Here is a 17,938-nt window from a genome sequence, read left to right on the forward strand (position 1 = left end):
GCTACCTTTCACAGCCCCAAAAGAAATACTCCATGGGTGGCCCAGAGTGTCCAGAGCAGAGGCTGAAATTAGAAAAAAAATGCTGATTTGGGAACCTGAAGGTAGGAACTCAATAGGCACAGGGAGATGCAATGGGGGCAAGGTCTCCTGGCACGGAGCTGGTGGGACCTACCTTTCCTGATGGTCACACCAGAGCCTCCAGCCTGGCCTGGAGACAGCAGCAAGTTGCAAAAGAGGGAGACCCTGAAAAGCCTGTGCTGTCAGAGGCAGCAAGGGGAAGTGGGTGACAGATAAGAACATGTTGAGGAAAAACACAAACCAGAAGCTCCTGAGGAATTTTGGAAAGGAAATGGGGAATTAACTGCAGAAAAGGAGCACGGTGGTGGCGGGGGTTAGGGTAATGCACAGCAGTTTATGGCTCACAACAGTCTGTCCATGCCACCTTGCCAGGCACTCGCTGCCTCTCCTTCCTTCAGAGGGATCACCCACCAGCAGCTGCCTCAGCTGGGCAGGAGCACTGGAAACCAGCAAGTGGCTGGTGCCAGCTGTGGAGGGGCCAATTCCAGCAGGAATCAGGGAAAAAAACAAAACCAAGAGAAGCTGGCAAGAAAACACCATCCCCATCGTGTCAGATAGGGAGAGGAGGCTGCAGGTCCTGTCTTGCTGGTGGGTAGATCAGGGATGACTGAGGCTGAGGCCAAGGCTGGCAGACGCCAGGTACCTCCCGAGGTCCCATGGTGCAGCCTGCCTGGCTCAGAGGGCACATCACTTGGGTGCCCACCCACAGCCCCACAGCTATTTCTGGGCCAGAAACCATCCCATCTCCTCTTCATTCTTTTTTTACCCCTCTCGTCTTTGCCTCCCAGCACAAGCCCCGCAGCATGGGGTCCCCATGAAGCAGCCCCCTCAATCCGCCCCTCACCCTGCAGCTATTTTAGGGAAAGGCAGGAGGTATTTTTAGTGCTGCTGGCTCCCAGGAGAAACTCTGAGCCTCTGAGCCGCAGCAGTGCTGGCGCCAGAGAAACTGCCGCTGCTCTGGCTGATATTTCTTGTATAATTAAACTCAATCCATGCCGGGGGCCAGGCCTTGGCCACCAGCTCAGCAAGGAGGGGAAGGAGCAGAGCCAGATTGCTGGGGGCTGAAGGGTCTGACAGATGCTGGGAATTGCTCTGCAAATACTGGAAAAGCCAGGCCTGAGACTTTGGGGGAAGTTTTGCCAGGCATGGGGGAGCAGGATGGCTCCAAGAGGGGCAGGGAGTGGGATTTAACGTGAGCAGAACCCAGACTATCACCTCGACAAAGGCAAAAGACCCCATATCGGCATCGTCCCATCCTGCTCCTCTGCAGGAGATGGACTCAAAAGGGGACGTCCAAGGCTGCGCAGACAGTACCTAAAGTCAACCTGGGAAAAAGCAACCGAATTTGAAGAGCACCCAGTGCCTGCAGGGCAAGCGGAGAGATCCCTCCTGGTAAACAAAAGCCCAGGCTGGAGCTGGAGCTGAAGCCACGTAGGAAGCCCGGGGGCTGCCTGGTTAGCGCGCATCTGGCGCGCACCCGCCGCGACGGGAGGCTGGCGAGGCGCAGCGCAGCCCCGGCTCCTTCCCACGCCCACCGGCGCCTGTCCGGGGGCCCCAGCGTGCCATCGAGGAACGGGGCGAACGACAGCCCAGAGAAAACACAGCACCCGCTGAGGTTTAGGGTTTTTTTTTTTCTTTTTTTTTTTCCCCTGTGCAAAAAGAACAGAGCATTTATTCCTGCGCTCCCTTAAATTTCAAGATACATTTCCAGCGATCCAGACACCAAGCTGGCATTCCAAGCAACAGTATATTTTATATAACTGATTTTTTTTGTTGTTTTTACCACTTTATAAAGCCATACAATGAACTGCAAAGAATCTGATATCTGTACAACGGGAAGACAACCGCGGAGTCACATTCACACATGGACATGGTGTGACCGAAGTCGTCCTTACACACGCGACATTATGGGCACAAAGATACAAAATATAATGCATTTTTTTCCAACTATATAAATACACAGAAATGGGCGAGTCTAAAAGTTTGAAACTGTTCATTAACACTGATTAGCAAATAAATCTGTAACGTTCCCAAAGTAACAAAGACAACAACAACCAAAAAAAAACAAAAAACCCACGCATAACACGGCGGCACAGGATCCACCAACAGAAACGTCGGGTTGCTTCCTTTTTTTTCTTTTTTTTTTCTTTCCTTTTTAAGGATAAAAAAAAAAAAAAAGAAAAAGAGTAACCCCAAACCAACCTCACAATTTGCAAAACAAACGAACGAAATGAAACAAGCCCCTGCGGGCTCCTTTGCTGTCTGATCCTCCTGCCTGCTCCAACGGGAAGGGTTGCCTTTTGTTGATGCCGATGTCTGGGGTTTTTGGGGCAACTGGTTTCTTTACCTGCCCGACCTGCTGGGTGGGGATTTACTTTGCGCTTACGTTCAGGTGGTTGAACTCGCTAGAAAATAGATGCCCGGAGGCTGGGTTCGGTTTTTCTCCCTACCTGGTTTGTTTTCTATATGTGGTTTGACCAGGGGCAGCCAGCAAATGTTGCATCCAGAGCAACCCCAAACCTTGCTCAATTCCTCTGCTTAAACCCATGAGCTCCCCCATCTCCACTGGTGATGAGGGGCTGGCAAAGAGCATAAGATGGGTGCATTCCATCTGCAGATCATCCCCCAAAATAGCTCCTGGTAGGGTGCAGAGCCGGAGGCAGCCCAGCTGAACAGGAACCCCACATTTTGCACATTGCAGGTGCTACCATTTGGGACAGGCAGCAAACAAACCCCTGGGGAGCATTTCCCAAGAGACAGCAACATCGACAGCAAAGGGAGGATGGGTGGGAAGGGGCTTCCCCAAAGAACAATCCAACACAAAAAGGACATGTACAATAAATTTACACACGAAAAAAAAAATATATATAATGTGTGGGGCAAAGTGCGTTTTTAAGGATATCTTTGGCAAGAATATATGCAGTTCTTTGTGCAGGAAGGAGGGATGCATTTGTATGTGTGTGTGTGTGTGTGTGTGTGTGTGTGAGCAAGAGAGAGAGAGATACCATCCGGCTGCTGACAACGGCAGTGTGATTACAACAAAACATATGCTGGGCTTAACTCGCACAAGCTTGAATCTCAAATACCATGACTGCATTAAAAAAAAAAAAAAAAAAAGAAAGAAAAAAGAAAAAAAGAAAAGAGTCTTTTCTGTCCCTTTCATAAGGAAAGATATATCAACACTAGGTCCCCACCACTCCCAGGACCTGGGCAATCCTCAAGCACCGGCTGACAGTCTCTCCAAGGGACAGAAAGGGTAGTTACACCTAAAAATGTAACTTTAAAAAAAGGAAATAAAAGGGGGGAAAAGTGCCTTTAAAGGGAGTTGACAAAACACCTGGCTACATCATTGGAAGGTGATTAGCTGTGTGTTAAAAAAATAATATAATCATCAGACGATTTTGTTAGTGTTCAAGATTTGGATACGGTCTAAATCTTCAGCTAGTGGGTTAGTGAGGAAGCCGTGAGCGGCTCAGGACCCAAAGGTATCAGGACCCATAGGCATGATGCTATCGGCAGGTATCTACTGGGTTCAGCTTCTATGCAACATCTCTGTGGTGCTTAGATCTGCTTCATTTGTATGGGGAGAAAAAAAAGGAATGAGAGTTTCAAGCACCAGTTTCCGAGGCAGCAGATTAAAATAAAATTACATTATTATAATCTCTTTTCTGAGCAGTGAGAAAACAAAGTCTGAAAAATAGAGGCTTTCAAAAATATATCTTTATATATCTATAAACACAGTGTTTTCTCTAATCAGTGAACGGCGGGGTGAGGAGATTACGGGTGAGATCGTTTCTCATCTTACTTGAATTTCGCAGAAGGAGAGAATCGCTTTTTGGAAACATTGGAAATGAAAAGGTCTCTGCATCTGTGCAGCCAGGGAGCCGGGGAGGGGGAAAGCCCTCCCCAGAGCCCCCCATCCTGCCACCGTCTCACAACCAGCTCCTCGCTATGCATTCTTTCACTCTCGCTTCAGTACATCAGTATAGCCTCCGGCCATGCCAGCCCTCTCTGGGCACCCACGCGGCTCGCTCACACACGCACACGCACATGCACACCGGTCACACGCACGCCACCCCAACATGGGGGGGCCCCCCACGCATCTTCCACCATCCATATTTTTCCTTGCTCTGGATTTTCTTTTAACATGCAGGTGTTTCCCCGGGGCAGGGGAAGGCGGGGCAGATATAATGGGGGAGATAGGATGCGCAGAAAGCAATATGGCAAAAATAAATATTTTCGGAGTGTAAATTTAACCTTTTTTTCCTCCTTAAAATTTCATTAGCTTACAGTATTCCATCAGTATAGCTCAGATATATATATATATTATCGCTATCAAGGCAAGGGCGGTCTGAGGGAGACAAGCTCTCCGGAGGAGGGGGGCTGCAGTGCTATGTTTCTAATTTTTGCCCCCAGTAGACTAGCATCTGGGCCACTTTGCACTAAAAACTTCTCACAAAAATCTCTCAGGGGTGGGGGGGAGCGGGGATGTAGATTTTCAGCAGACGGCTCAGCAACAAGCCCACAGCTCCAACCAGACCGTTCCCCCTGCCCCAAACCTGCACGTCTGACCAAAGCATCCTCTGCCCCCTCCCCAGCACCGCAGGGCTGTGACCTCTGCCTGCTGCCCCGCAACCATGATGGCCCCCCACCAGCAGCACAGGGGCCTTTTGCCCCTCTTGCCCTCCTACTGGCCCTCCTCATCTCCCAAAGTGAAGGGAAAAGCCAACGGCACCAAAGCCACTTGCCAAACTATGGTGCATTTGGGGCGCACAAGCCTCCAGCCAGCCGGTTTTGGGTGTACATGTGTGCCAAGCAGGGTGGCTCTCAGAGGACCTGTTACCTCCCCACTGAGCCAAAGCTGCCCAGCGACTGCAGATCCTTTCCCTTTTTCTTTTCTTTTTAAATTTTCTTCCTTCTTTTTCTTTATTTTAACGTGGCCTCCAAAATAAAAGGAGAAAAAAGCGCCTGAGTTACTTGTAGTCATTCGCCTTTCGTGCAACTTGAACGTCCATGCAATTTAAAAACCGCTTGCGTGTCTCCGAAGAGTGAGATAGGGGTAGCCACGGGTCCGCTGCTTCGCACAGAGAACCCATCTGTGCCAGCATCCACTATTATTATAATTACTATTATTATTGCAATGTTTTTCTTTCCTTTGTTTTGTTTTTTTTTTTGTGTGTTAAGAGAACACGTGACAGGCCACAGGAGAACCCTGCCAAAGAGGACCAGTGATGGGAGGGAAAAGGGGAAGACGGGAGAGGAGGCAACTTTCTGCATCCTCCAAGGAGGTTCCTGGGGAGCTTCTGCCTACCCCAGGTGCAGGGTAGCAGCAGCCCCCCACCCACCTCCTCGCAGGCTGGAGGGCACAAGCACCCTGGGGAGGTGGGAAATGCCATGACCCACCTCTCCGTGTGGACCCACAGCAGCTCACCTGTGACCGGCGCTGGGCTCTGGGTCAGCACAGAGGTTAGCCCATGGTCAAGCTCCCCAGGGACAGGAGGGTTCAGAACCAACCCCCACCACATCCCCAGTAATTTGCCAGGTGGCTGGCAGGTTTCAGGAGAAGCGTGGGGGCCAGTGAGGACCCTTGGCTCCAGCCGGGCAAGGGAAGGTTTCTGGGGGGTATCTCTTCCAGTATCCCACGGACCCAGCCCATGTCGTTATCTCTTACAGGTCGTTTCAAACACACAGCAGACATTCGCTGATGGAGCTGCTGGGATGGAGTTTCTTCCATGGGTTTTGCTAGTTGTCTCTTTTTTTCCAGACGGAAAACACCATTCATGTTCCCGTATTCAGTCCCAAGTGGATGTCAGCACTCAGAATCATGATGCTAAAAGCTGGGAACATCCATCTCACTGCTGCCTTCACTTTGGTCACCTTCCCTGCGATGGGACATGCATCCTGTCTGGCATGACTTTGTGGCTCTCTTACGTAGGTGCTTTTGGTTCCTCTGTGTGTGTGTTTGGCTTGTGTTGAGTTTTTAGGGGTTTCGTTGGGGTTTTTTTGTTGTTTGCTGTTTTCCTCCAAAATTCCAACCCTTCCCCCCCAATTCACTTCCCTCTCCCACAATGCACTTCCTCACACTCCTTCTCGGATCAGCTCCAAGTCCTTCTCCAAAATTCAAGAATCACCCGCAAGCGCCAGCTCATCTTTTCTGTCCAGAGCCAAGCATGACCCTGGAGACAAAGTTGACAATGGCTGCAGCTGGCTGGTCTGGGTCCAGCTCAGCAAAGAGGTGACAGATGTTGTCTGTGGTGCTCCCTTGCTTCCTGGCCACAAAGCCGAAGAGCCTGGGTGGGGAGAAGGCAAGAGGCTCAGTAAGGTTTGCCAGCATTGCTCACCCAAGGAACACCACCACCCTCTTCCATCACAGTCTTGTCCACCTTCCCCTCTTCAACATGTACCTCACACAACAGAGGGGGACATCCCAAACCAGCCTGCATGACCCATCTACTCTTCCCTTTACTGCAGTTTCTTTGAAGGCCAGCACTGTGTCTCCATCATCTCTTGGCCCAGCCCTCCTTGCTCTGACCATCCCTGTCACTCTCCCCTAGACCGTCCCTGAGACGGGACCTTCCAGACGATCACAGCATTGCCTTGGTTTGGGTGATGACTCAAAGACACAGAGGTGTGATGGATGGGCTTGGGTAGACCCTGTATGAGAGGAAGGCCATGTGGGGACACAAGGAGCTGGGTGAGACCATACAGTTATTTCTGTCTCTCCCCTGATGAATAAAATCTCCCTCCCCTTTTTTCCCCCCCACCCCCCTTTTTTTTTTTTAATTAGAATGTGCAAACTGAAGTTATAAATATGGAGGAACAGAATGTGATACAGGCTCAGGCCATGGCATTTCTAGTTAGGGAAGGGAAATATCCCAGCAGCTGGACAACCTAATAAAAACCCATTCGCTAACACAATGGCTAAAATTAGTGGGAACTGGTCCCTGGAAATGGGCTCAGCCAGCAGCTCTGCACTCCCATGGGCCAGGACATGGAGTACAGGAGGAACAGAGAGAGTCAGCCGGTGGCTCGCACGCCATCAGCATAACCCCCAGCTCTGATCCATAAGCTGGCTCCTGCTGATTCTGCTGGGAGAGTTTCCAGTAAAGCCAGTTCTGCAAGGGCCATGCCTGCTCTGACCAGGAATTTGGGGTTGAAAGATGCCTCCTGAGTCCCCAGAACCATGGTCTCATGCTTGGGTGAAACGTTCCTGCAGCGAACAGCTCAGCCCATTTCACACGTGGCTAAGAGGCTGCCCTGCATGGGGCATCTCTCAGCCAGTGCTCAAGCACAAGTGGGAGCCACCCCAACAGTGGCTGGGAGGAACTGGCTGGGAAGCACAGAAAGCACTTACTTGGCTGGGCCACTGTCATCAGTTTTAGTCCACCTGCAAGGAGAAGAGGAAGTGTGAGGGACTCCTGCGCCCCACAAAGAGACAGGGCCATGATGGGGGCCACTGCACCAACACTGGAGGGTCAGCCTGGCTTTGCACAGGCTTGGCTCTATGAGGAAAAAAATGATGCACCTCTCCCCCAGCATGAAGAGGCTTGGGGACACCAAGTCACCAGGAGAAGCTGGTGTTGCCCCACAAAATCTAAGGGAACCTTCCATCCCTGCCCTCTGAAGGAGGAAGGGGGACAGAGCTAGCAAAGACCCTGCTCCAAGCAGCCCAGGGGAAGGGAAAGGGGCAGGGGACATGTGCTCCCCCCAGGTTAGGGCACTCACTTTCGTTCCTGGGGGTCCAAGTCACAGAAGGTGACAGTGTTGAGGGGGTAGTGTCGCCGGAAGAACAATCTGAAACACAAGGCAGGGAGCGTCAGGGCCAGGGAAGCACCACCTCTGCCCCACCACAGCCCAGCCCCACCAGCACAGGGGACACTCCCGTGGGTCTCCCCTAGGATGCTCCAGGAGTCAAGGATAAAGCACAGCCCTGCCCATGACCAGCTTCATGCCACCCCAGGGACATCCTTCATCAACACACTCCCTGGATCACAGCCTCACTGGCTTTGGGGACCCAGGGACGTGGCCATGGGGGCTCTTACTTCCTCTGGTTGTCCGTTAAGGTGATGCCTTGTGCAGAGACTTTGAAGTGGACGATGGTAGCAGTGGGTGTGGGATCAGCCACCAGCGTCTCGCCAACAGCCTTTGCGATGGCCTGGGGGCCTGTCAGTGACTCCATCTCCACAGAATTGATGAAGAGGACATTGCAGGCTAGAAAGGGAGACAGCAGCCATGGGATCAACCACTGCTCTGAGCCACATTTACCCTGGAACAGCCCCTCTCTACTCACCCGCACCCTGTTTGAGGAGGTCTGTGGCTGAGTTGGTGGCAGACGCAGTGTCTTTCTTTTCCTCCATGGGATCTGGAAGACATGTGATGGTTACTGTTGCTCCCTGCTTGGAAACTTACTCTGTTCCTGCAGGCTGTGAGGGTGGATGCAATCCCTTTTGGTCCTGGCTCTTACCTCGGTCAGGAATGACCAGCTTGCAGGGCAGGGCCAAGGGCATAATGGAGTGCTGGTACACCAGAGCCGAGAGACAGCCTGGGGACAGAGAGGAGATGGTCAGTGCAGGGCTGGGGGGACAGGCTTCCCCAGCGTCAGGTTGTTGTTGCTCCGGGTGGATGGAAGCAGGCTTTCAGTAGGCTTCTTCGCTGTGGTCCTAATGCCACATGTGGCGATTCGTCTTGCTGAAACTACCATGCCTGCCCACGGAGGGCTCAGGGAGGGGGAAGAGATGCCAGGGCCTCCTTAGGAACAACAAATGGGGCAGAGCTCCTTGTGCAGCACCTCAGAGCACATTAGCCATGGGATAAATAAAACAAGGGGAGCCCCTGCCCTCCACCCTGCCCAGTAGCATCATTTGTCCGGTATCTATGTGCAGAAAGGTATGTACCTGTGCACACAAGCACATTTGTGTGCACTCATGAGTATGCATGACTCCAGAGGCTCCAAATGCGCACAGGACTCAACTACACAAGGACAAGAGGCAGTAACAGAGGCAGAGCTCTCCCAGACACCTGACAGCTCTGCTTTGATAGTCCAGCAAAGGCAAGGCTCTCCCCACCCAGCCCCGCATGTGGAGAGCACACTGGGGCCACTCACCAAAATTGGGCTCATTGGGGCATCCTTTTAGTTTCACACCCCGTGGGCTAGTCTCGATGAGGAAGTGCCTTACCAGTTCGTTGGTGATGTCTCCTGGAAAGAAACAGTATGTTCTCACACCAGAGCCCTCCTCCTCCTGCTTCTCTGCAGTCCCATGGGGAAACCAGTGCTCCAGCTCAAGGAAGGGGTCCCTACCACCCTGCATACCCTCCTCAAATCCAGCCCTTTGTACAGGGTCAACCCCAAGCCAGGCTCCCCAGTGGTGTCGATGGGCTGGGGAGGCTGTGCCCATTTTACCATGCCAAAGCCCAAGATGCAGATGAGCTCAGGGCAGAGGTTGTCTGGTGCTTCCCTGTGCCCTGGGAGGGAGGGATCCTGCCACATCAGCACATACCCAAGGGCATGACTGGCTCAGCAGACCCAGCTGCCCGCTCACCCCGGCTGAATGATGGAAGGCATCTTGGTGTGGGATGGAGAAGGGCATACAATACCTTTCTTGTTCTGCTGCATGACTGTGGGAGGCGGAGAAGCTACTTTCATGGCAAGGCCGTAGGCTCCCCGGAAGGAGTGGCTGTCTCGGATGATGAAAGCCCCCGGCTCCCTGTCCTTCAGCAGTGCAATGGCTGCAGGAGAGAATGGCAGACCTCAGAGCCAGCATAGCAAGAGCCAATGTGCCTTCTGAAGCCACAAGGTGTGGGTCAGGACTGGGCACCCCCGTTCCACAGCCTTGCAGCTGGGCACTGCAATATTACCATCCCCCCTGCACATCTGCATGGCGGCCTCAAGTGGGTCTTCAGCCAGGCAGGGGCTCATCTCCCCCTGGCCTCCACTGCCCTGTGTGGGCATCTCAGAGCATCCATTCCCACCCAGCCCACCTCTGAGCAACTAAGCACTGGAGAGCAGGCAGGGACCAAATGCTGGGACATTGCCCCTGAAGGCACCTTGCCCTCTCCTTGTTCTCCCCACTTATTTTAGCTATGTCTCCAATACCCCTCTGAAGACTCTCAACTCAAGATCTGGGTGCTTTGCACCCCAAACTGCATAGATCCACTGCACACTGCAGGGACCAGTGCTCCTCCATGAAGGGGAAGGTTTGGGGAGCCCATGTCATGCAAGCCTGCAGCTGAGCTGGGCTTCAACCCCCCTTCTGCAATGGTCTGAGCATGCACAATTCACCTTCACTCCTAACTCAGCCTCTCAGGGAAATTCTTGCTAATCCCTGTGATCCAAAATACACCCCAACTCCCAACCACGGCTCACTCAACTGCATCCTTCGCACTGTGCCATCTACCCACCCTGCTCCCTGGAGATCTCCGGTTTATACCAGTACTTGGAAGTGTCCTGCACAAACTTGACATTGGCACGAGTCTCGGGGCTGACATCTGCAAGGAAAGGAAAAGAAGGCAAGGAAAAAGTTAAAAGATGCTGTATCTAAAACTCCATGTCAGCTTTTAGCAAATCTGGCTAAAGCATTAATACCTCCACCTCCTTTCAGCCCCAGCACATTGCTTTAACCTCAACCCAATCCTCCATACCCAGGCAGGCTGATCATCACCTGGAGCTTAAGGGGCTGCTGGGCACCTAAAGCTAAATCCAAGCACAAGAGCCCTCAAAGGGCTGTGCATCGAATGAGCCTCTTGGCCACAGAGCCAGAGACAAAATGGGAACTCATCATTTAAAAGGGAGCTGGCTGGGTGAAATGAAAGCTGTTGGAGGAAAGAGAGATGTCCAGAGGGTGGTAGAGAAATCCTCTGACTTCAGAAGACCTTCACTGCTCTCCAGTATTTAAGATTTGGCTCGTCCACTGTAAAAATAAATTCCTTCCCTTACCTGTGCCCTGTGCAAAGGAACTGGGCAGGTTGACCTACCCTGGGAAAAGCTACGTACGCAGCCCCAGCCCGACCCTGCCTCGCTCAGTGCCTATCAGTAACATAGCCCTGATGGGACCCGGTCCTCTGGCCATGAAACTTGTCACTTCACTTGGGTAACATTTCCAACCACCTGCCTTCCAAAAACAACTGAGCAAACAAGCCAGAGGGCTGGACAGCATCTCTGCTGGAGACGTATTAACAAACCTTTGCAATCTGGTCACCTCTGGAGAGGCAGGGGTCTCACTAATTGTTATGTGTTTTATTTGCTCATGCTTCCCTGCTGGGAAGGGTCCCCAGCCACAGCAAGTCACAGGGCCAGGGCGGGCACCAGCATGCCCACAAAGGGCTGCCTGCTCGGCAGGAAAACCAGCCCAGCAGCCGGAGCCAGGAGCCACTGCGGCCCCACGGCTTTATTCCCCTGGTCCTATCAATCCAATCTTGGCGTCACCGAGGTGTCCAGTAACTGGAGCCAGTGAAGGCATTCCAGGCACAGTGGCACCCAGGGCACGGCACACCATTTGAAGTGAGGAGGCAGTGCCCCAGCAGGGTCCCAGCGGGGTAAAGCCTGCCAGGAATGGGGCCGGGAGGTCAGCACATCCCCACAGCAAAGAAAAGCCACCTCCGGGTGCTTTGATCTCCCTGTACACAACTCTGGGTGCTGTTTACGCCAGTGACGCCAGCTCGGTGCTTTTCCTGTTTGGATTTGCCAGAAAGTGGAGGAAATGGCCCAAGCCCCAGCGGTGCCGTCAGTTTGCAGATGGTGCAGGAGGGGTAAATCAGGACATGGCTGCAACCCCTTCCCCGCCGGCCAGCAAGGAGGAGGAAGGGAGAGTCCTGGGCACGGCAGGGGGATGCAGAGACCTCCAAGGGCATCCCTTACCTGGCATGGAGAACTTGGAGAAGTCCGGCAGCGTGTGGGAGAAGGTGACAGCACTCCCACTGCTGGGGCTGGACATGCCACTGGAGAGGGGGGAGGATGCCTTGCCATTGACGGTGGCGTAGTTGGGGAGGCTGTTGGAGCGGTCCCCGGCCGACATCCGCCGCTTCTCAGGCAGTGCAGGCTGTGGCGTGGGGCTGCCCTGGCGGTAGGCGGCCGAGTCCGGGGAAGAGGAGTGCGGCGTGCTCGTGCCGGGGTAGTACGCCGGCGAGACAGGGAAGGATGGCGTGGAAGGAGGCTGGTAACCAGAGGAGCTGCTCTGCCGAGACAGTGTCGGGCGCCTCTCCTCTGGGCTGGAGTAGCCATACAGGGGGCTGCCAGGGGGGACGGCTGCCGCAGCTTGATGCCTGGCCAGGCTGGGGCTCCCTGGTGGGGCCACCAGGTTGCCATGGGCCACTACAGTGTGTCTGCCCAGTCCAGGGCTGCCGGGAGTGCCGCTTACGCTGGGGTTGACGGCTCTTCGCCCAAAGCTGGGGCTGGATGGCGTGTTGGTAGCCACTGTCCGGTGCAGGGTGCGGGGGCTCCCTGGCAGGACATGGACCCCCACCACATTGACCTGTGCCTGCGGCCGAGCTTGGGGGTCTGGCTGGAGGCTGGCTCGGCCATCGGGATAGTCGGGGCTGGTATATGCTGAGCCCGGGACCCCACCTTGGACCATTGCAAAGGAAGATGGAGACGAGTTTTGGTAGCTGCTGTTAGCAGAGGGTGTCTGCGAGCTGACAGGTGACCGACAAACAGGCTCAGCCAAGGCATGGGAAGGTGTAACTGTGCTGTGGGGGCTGCCCTCTGATGGGTAGCTGCGGAGGGAAGCCCTGAGGAGAGATGAGAAGGAGGATTCAGCTCCACTGCTCATTCCTGCTGCTGGCTAGCACCCTTCTGTGAGTGGCGCACAGGGAAACTGAGGCACAGCAGCAGCAAGCTGCTCAGCTTTCAGAGGCAATGGTGGGATGGGTCCTGCCAGCTGCATGAAAGCAACTAGAGGCAGCTTTAGTTCTACCATGCATCCTAATTCCCTCTCAAGGTACGATTTTCTGGGAGACAGAGCCTTTTACCAGCTCCTCTTGCAGCAAACCACCTGATGCGCTCCTCTCTGCCAGCCTTGCCAGGCTGGGATGGTGCAGGACACCTCACAGGCTGGGGTGGGACATGACACAGGGACAATGGCTCCATTGCACCACAGGGGACCAATGCTCAGCCTAACCCAGGGCTAGGGGTTAGCATTGACCCCATGCTTCCTCCCACCCCAGGGGGTTCCCTGTGAGGTTCCCTCTCCCTCTGGCAAGATGCTACTTAGGTGCAGTGACCACAAAGTGACCACCAGTGACTCAGCTTTGTGTTCTCAAGGTAGTGAGTGACATGGTTGGCCAGGACCCCCAAACCCTGTGTGGGGAGATGGGGGTCCTTGCAAAGGCAACTTCAATGTGGGAGCAAGCCTGTGCACCTGGCGCTGACCCCAGCCGCACCAGCCCCTGGGACCTGCACCACTGCCTTACCCGTCCACACTGTGAATGGGGCTGCTGGTGGAGACAGGGCTGGGGGTAGTGAAGGAGTTGGTGAAGGTGCCATTCCTGGCAGGCACCTCCAGGCCCGCAGGCTGGGTGGTGGGCAGGTTCCCTCCCCTGCCTGTCGTGGCCGTGCGTGCCACCGACTCGACGTAGCTCCTGGGCTCTGTGGCAAAAAAGAAGGGGAAAACGGATGAGCCTGCCGCTTGCATGGGAAGGAGGTATCCCTGTTTCAGCCAGTGAAGATGTTTGAGCTCAGCTTCTCCAGTGGCACATTCCTACCCTGTCCCTCTTTCCCCAGGGCTTGTGCAAAAGCATCTCTGGTTCATCTGGGCCTTTAGATTACTCCAAGAGATGCTGCAGACCCCAGCCAGTGCACAGGCAGGGGGCCACGCTCACCCCTTTCCCTGAGGGGGCCACAGCACATGGGACCACAGTCCCTTTGCACACCATAGCCCCTCCGCCCTGCTCTGAGTCAGCGTCCCTCCCCACCCAGGATGCCACATAGCACATGTCGTGCTCCCTGCTCATCCTCAGCCCCTAAAAATAGAGCCAGTGACTGTCCAGCCTGTGCTGACTCACACGGGACTGATGACGATGCCCTGTGGTCCCTGCCCTGTGTGGCCCACCTCTGCCAGCCATCTCCAGCAGCAGACCAGAGAGCAGCTCCAACTATTTCCACTGCAGCATCCAACACTCTCACTCCCAGCCCGCCTTGAAACCAGAGCCCGTGAGCACGACCAAGAAAAGCAATTTTCCTTTGGAGCCACCAAGCAGTCCTGTGCCAGAAGAAGCGGGCTGGGCTGGCCGTTACCAGCCACAGCAGCTGCCAGACCCAGCCCTTCCTCCTCCCGTTCCACCCTGCCTCCTGCTCCATCCAGACTGGTCCCCATCCCTACAATAGCCCCCGCAGCCCCCAGGCCCCCCACCAAAAGCTGTGCTGGAGGAAGGGGCTGCAGCTTCAGTCCCACCCCTCTGTGCCCCTGCAGCCGTTACACCTCAGCTGGCATGTGCCACCAACTGACTCCATGCTGGGGCACAGCGCCCTAAGTGACACCCACCAGCATCAAACACTATGGGCTGGGCACCCTTGCAGGTCCCTGGCTCCATGCTGGCCATGCCTGAGGCAGCTCCGCAGCAGTAATTAGCATGGCAAACATTATCATTATTATTATTATTATTAGTCATAACAGCCAGGCTCCAGCTAAGGCTGCCAGCAACCCAGCCTGCTCACAGCCAGCAATGTCGATGCACAGCTCCATGTTCAGTGTCGGACCAGGGAGCTGCAAGGAAAAAGACTGTCACAGGTCCCCCTCCTTCCCCCACAGCATCTCTGTGCCCCATCCGCCTGCACACAGGGAAGGAGGAGTTCATCCCTTGGGCTGATCTCCCTGCCCAGCCCTGCCCAACCATCCCAGGGAATATATGAGCCAAAACCAGACCAAGGACCTTAACACGGCCTGGGTACCAGCATCCAAGGCAGGACACATGACAGGGTCGAGGCACTGCCCAGAAGGACACCCAGGGCAGCTGTGAGAAACTCATCGCCACTTAGGTAATTAAATTAATTTCACAGCTACTCAGTTTCCCCCCAGCTCCCCACTCCAGACTAAAATTAGCCAGACTGTACATATGAGTCAGCCTGCAAGAGGTTAAGACCAAAGGGCTGCAAAAATGCCAGCCCCTCCTGCAAAGGTGGGGGCTGAATGGAGGCGGGCTTGGGGAGGGGGGACAGCACACATGTGCCACAGTGAGGTGTGTCACCACGGGCATGAGTTCAAGTCGTTTGGTTCAATATGGGGGAAAAAAAGAAGAAAAAAAAAAAAGTGGGAGTTTCAGACAGGATTTTTTTAGGTTGAAAAATCTGATCTTGCCTCCTGTTTTTTTCTTGGAAGAGGCTCCAGAGATGGGAAGATGGTGGGAGAATAGAGAGGCTGTGAGTCACCAGGGAGGTGGAAAGTCATTTGAGAATCCCAAATCCAAGCAGGACTGCACTCCAGCCAGAAATCCCCAGCACTGCAACTGTGCCTGTTTTAAAGCCTCCTCGGAGGTGGCAGGCAGGACCCGAGCTCCTGGGCTGCTAGAGCATCCCTCAGCCCCAGGCACAGTCCGGCCATACAGGCGGGGATCTGCCTGGAGGGGCAGGGATCCTTGTGGGGTGTGCAGCTGAGTGCAGAGGGTGCTAAGCCAAAGTTTTGTTTAGCCAAAACACCAGTCCCTTCTTAGGACTACAGGTTCAAACCCCCAGAAACCTTCAGGTTATCAGAGAGGAGGAAGAAGAAGGGCAAGAGGCTGGCGGTGGCCAATCGGCCTTGCCAGCGTGGGGTCACTGGACATCCTCGCTCCGAGTCAGCCATAACACAAGCGGCCTGAACACCACAGGAACAGACAAGCAGCGCAGCTTGAGCTCCTGAGGGTTTGGTGGGAAAGAGAGGAGAGGTGACGTTCACATCTTTGTAGAGTTAAAGCTGGACAGAAATGGTAAAGCTGGGGGGGTGGGGGGAACAGGGACTTAAGAGGGAAAAAACTGGGTTTATCCCAGCTTTTCTTCCTTTAATGTACCCAAGAAGCCATCGCTGAAAAATCAGCTCTGGAAGCAGAACGTTTTCTTCAAGCACTTTCTCCAAGATCACACAAGGTTCAGGTTTGGGTTACGTACATTTTGAGGAACTCACAGAGGGAAATTCTGACAGCTCTCAGCACCACGGGAAGAATCACAAACTTGCCAAGAAGAGATACCCTTTCTCCAAAACCCATCCTGAACACAATTCCCCATCCTGGCCCCGAGGGCCCAAAGTTTCATTAAAGAAAACAAAACCACCCAACCACTGTTAGATAGCAGGTGGCACTCCAGGGAACCACAGCCACTCCTGAAGCCTCTGTCCCCCCAGGAGACATGCCACCCCAGAGCCTGCAGTGCCTCCTCCATCAGCACAGCCACTCCTGAGCTGACATCCCAGCTCAGTCTCATCCTTGGCATCCCCAAAGAGGTGCAGCACAGGGACAGGACGGGGGCGGAATCTGAGCAGACTCCCAGCCAGCAGAAGATGCACACCGGCTGCCGGCGCTGTGCTGCTGCCCAGCCAGCTGAGCCAGCAGCACACTGGTGGCCTCTGCGCCTGCTGACCTTTTGTGCTGCACTTTGGTTTATTTTTGCTCCAAACAGCAGTGGCAAAGCCAGATCAGGAAGGCAGGAGCCCAAAACCAGGACTGCTTCTCCCAGCTCCCCCCACGAGGCTCATACAAGGCTTGCCACAGCATGCCAGCATCCCCAGCACCCTCTGGCAGCGAGGATGCCACACACTGACAAAGAGCTCTCAGCCCCTATGGATGACTGATACCCAATGTTGACAGACCTCCAGGTCCAATTTGGACATCAGGGAATCCAACACAACACAAGGCACAATGCTCCCTTCCTCAAAAGGGAGCAGGATGGGCAAGACTCAGGCTCCTGCATCCCTGAGGGACAGTGCGAGGGAAGGCTGCTGGCACAGACAGTTGGAGCCTGCTCTGAGCAACAGTTCCGACAGCGGGGATGAGCAGGGAGGAGACAGAGAAAGAAAAGCCTTTCTTACCTTCTTCAGAGTCACCACCCGCCTCCCCTTCTAGCTCTGAGAGATGAAGGAGCAGGGGAGCAATGGGAGCAGGAAGAGGAGGAAGAAGGGAGGTGCGAGACAGAAAGAAAAAGAAATCAGAGTTAAGCAGCTTTGCCTTGCTCAGGGAGGGACACACAGAGCACAAAGCAGAACGCCACACCTCCCCGACACTGTGCCCCAAATGGGACACCCAGCCTCAGACACCCCCAGGGTCCACCAGGGTATTCCAGAGATGATGTCTAAAACCCAGGAGGCTGGTTGCAGGTGGGGAAGAGGGAACAGCCCAGCAGGGAGCCACCACAAAGTATTGCTCCGAAAGCCCAGCAAGGACAAAAAAAGCATCAGTTCTCCCTTGGGGTCAGAACGAGAAGGGTCTCGCTGGGTGGGCTCAGCCAGGCCATGCCCCCCAGGCTCAGCCAGGTTTTGGGGAGGTTGCTCTCAGCCCTGAGATGGCCCAGGAAGGGGCCCTGGGTGCTGGGGAGCAGTGAGGTCTGGCTTGGCAGACTGCTCTGGGGTGCATCCCCAGGACAGCAGGGCCTTTGCACCCAAGGACCACTCTCCAGGATAGAGAGGGCTCTGGATACTGTTCTGGCTGACAGGCTCGACTCCCAGAGAGCAAACCCTTTCCAGCTGTGCTGGGGAGAAGGGACGGAGGGAGGGAAAAACACAGCGCTGGCCAGGAGGCAGGACTGTGGGGTTTTCCAGCCTCCACCACTGAAGACCCTGCTGGGCTGAGGCCCCCCCAGAGCCGTACCACATCCCCCCACGCTCACACAGTCCCAGAGTCCCCACAAGACCCCAAGGCCACCTGGGCCCAAAAGGGATGCAGAAGTACCTTCCCCAGCCAGGGG

The 17,938-nt window shown here is 54.6% G+C and overlaps 1 protein-coding gene across 4 annotated transcripts in view; it reads right to left on the reverse strand.

The window, feature by feature from the left end:
• Positions 1 to 1,730: 1,730 nt before the first annotated feature.
• TNS1 (tensin 1) overlaps positions 1,731 to 17,938 on the reverse strand; it is a 54,955-nt gene continuing 38,747 nt past the window's right edge. For 3 of the 4 annotated variants that reach the window (XM_040603580.1, XM_040603578.1, XM_040603581.1), the window contains 12 exons: positions 17,067 to 17,102; positions 13,483 to 13,657; positions 11,933 to 12,801; positions 10,477 to 10,563; positions 9,673 to 9,804; positions 9,182 to 9,274; positions 8,543 to 8,620; positions 8,369 to 8,440; positions 8,121 to 8,289; positions 7,804 to 7,872; positions 7,433 to 7,465; positions 1,731 to 6,368 (listed from right to left, as the gene is read on the reverse strand). In XM_040603580.1, coding sequence (XP_040459514.1) covers positions 6,224 to 6,368; positions 7,433 to 7,465; positions 7,804 to 7,872; positions 8,121 to 8,289; positions 8,369 to 8,440; positions 8,543 to 8,620; positions 9,182 to 9,274; positions 9,673 to 9,804; positions 10,477 to 10,563; positions 11,933 to 12,801; positions 13,483 to 13,657; positions 17,067 to 17,102 — 1,958 coding nt within the window. In that variant the 3' untranslated portion in view covers positions 1,731 to 6,223. The remainder of the gene's footprint in view (positions 6,369 to 7,432; positions 7,466 to 7,803; positions 7,873 to 8,120; positions 8,290 to 8,368; positions 8,441 to 8,542; positions 8,621 to 9,181; positions 9,275 to 9,672; positions 9,805 to 10,476; positions 10,564 to 11,932; positions 12,802 to 13,482; positions 13,658 to 17,066; positions 17,103 to 17,938) is intronic. The other variant, XM_040603579.1, reaches the window with a different exon arrangement.

Source organism: Falco naumanni, chromosome 8 (assembly GCF_017639655.2).
Source record: "Falco naumanni isolate bFalNau1 chromosome 8, bFalNau1.pat, whole genome shotgun sequence".
NCBI lineage: Eukaryota > Metazoa > Chordata > Aves > Falconiformes > Falconidae > Falco > Falco naumanni.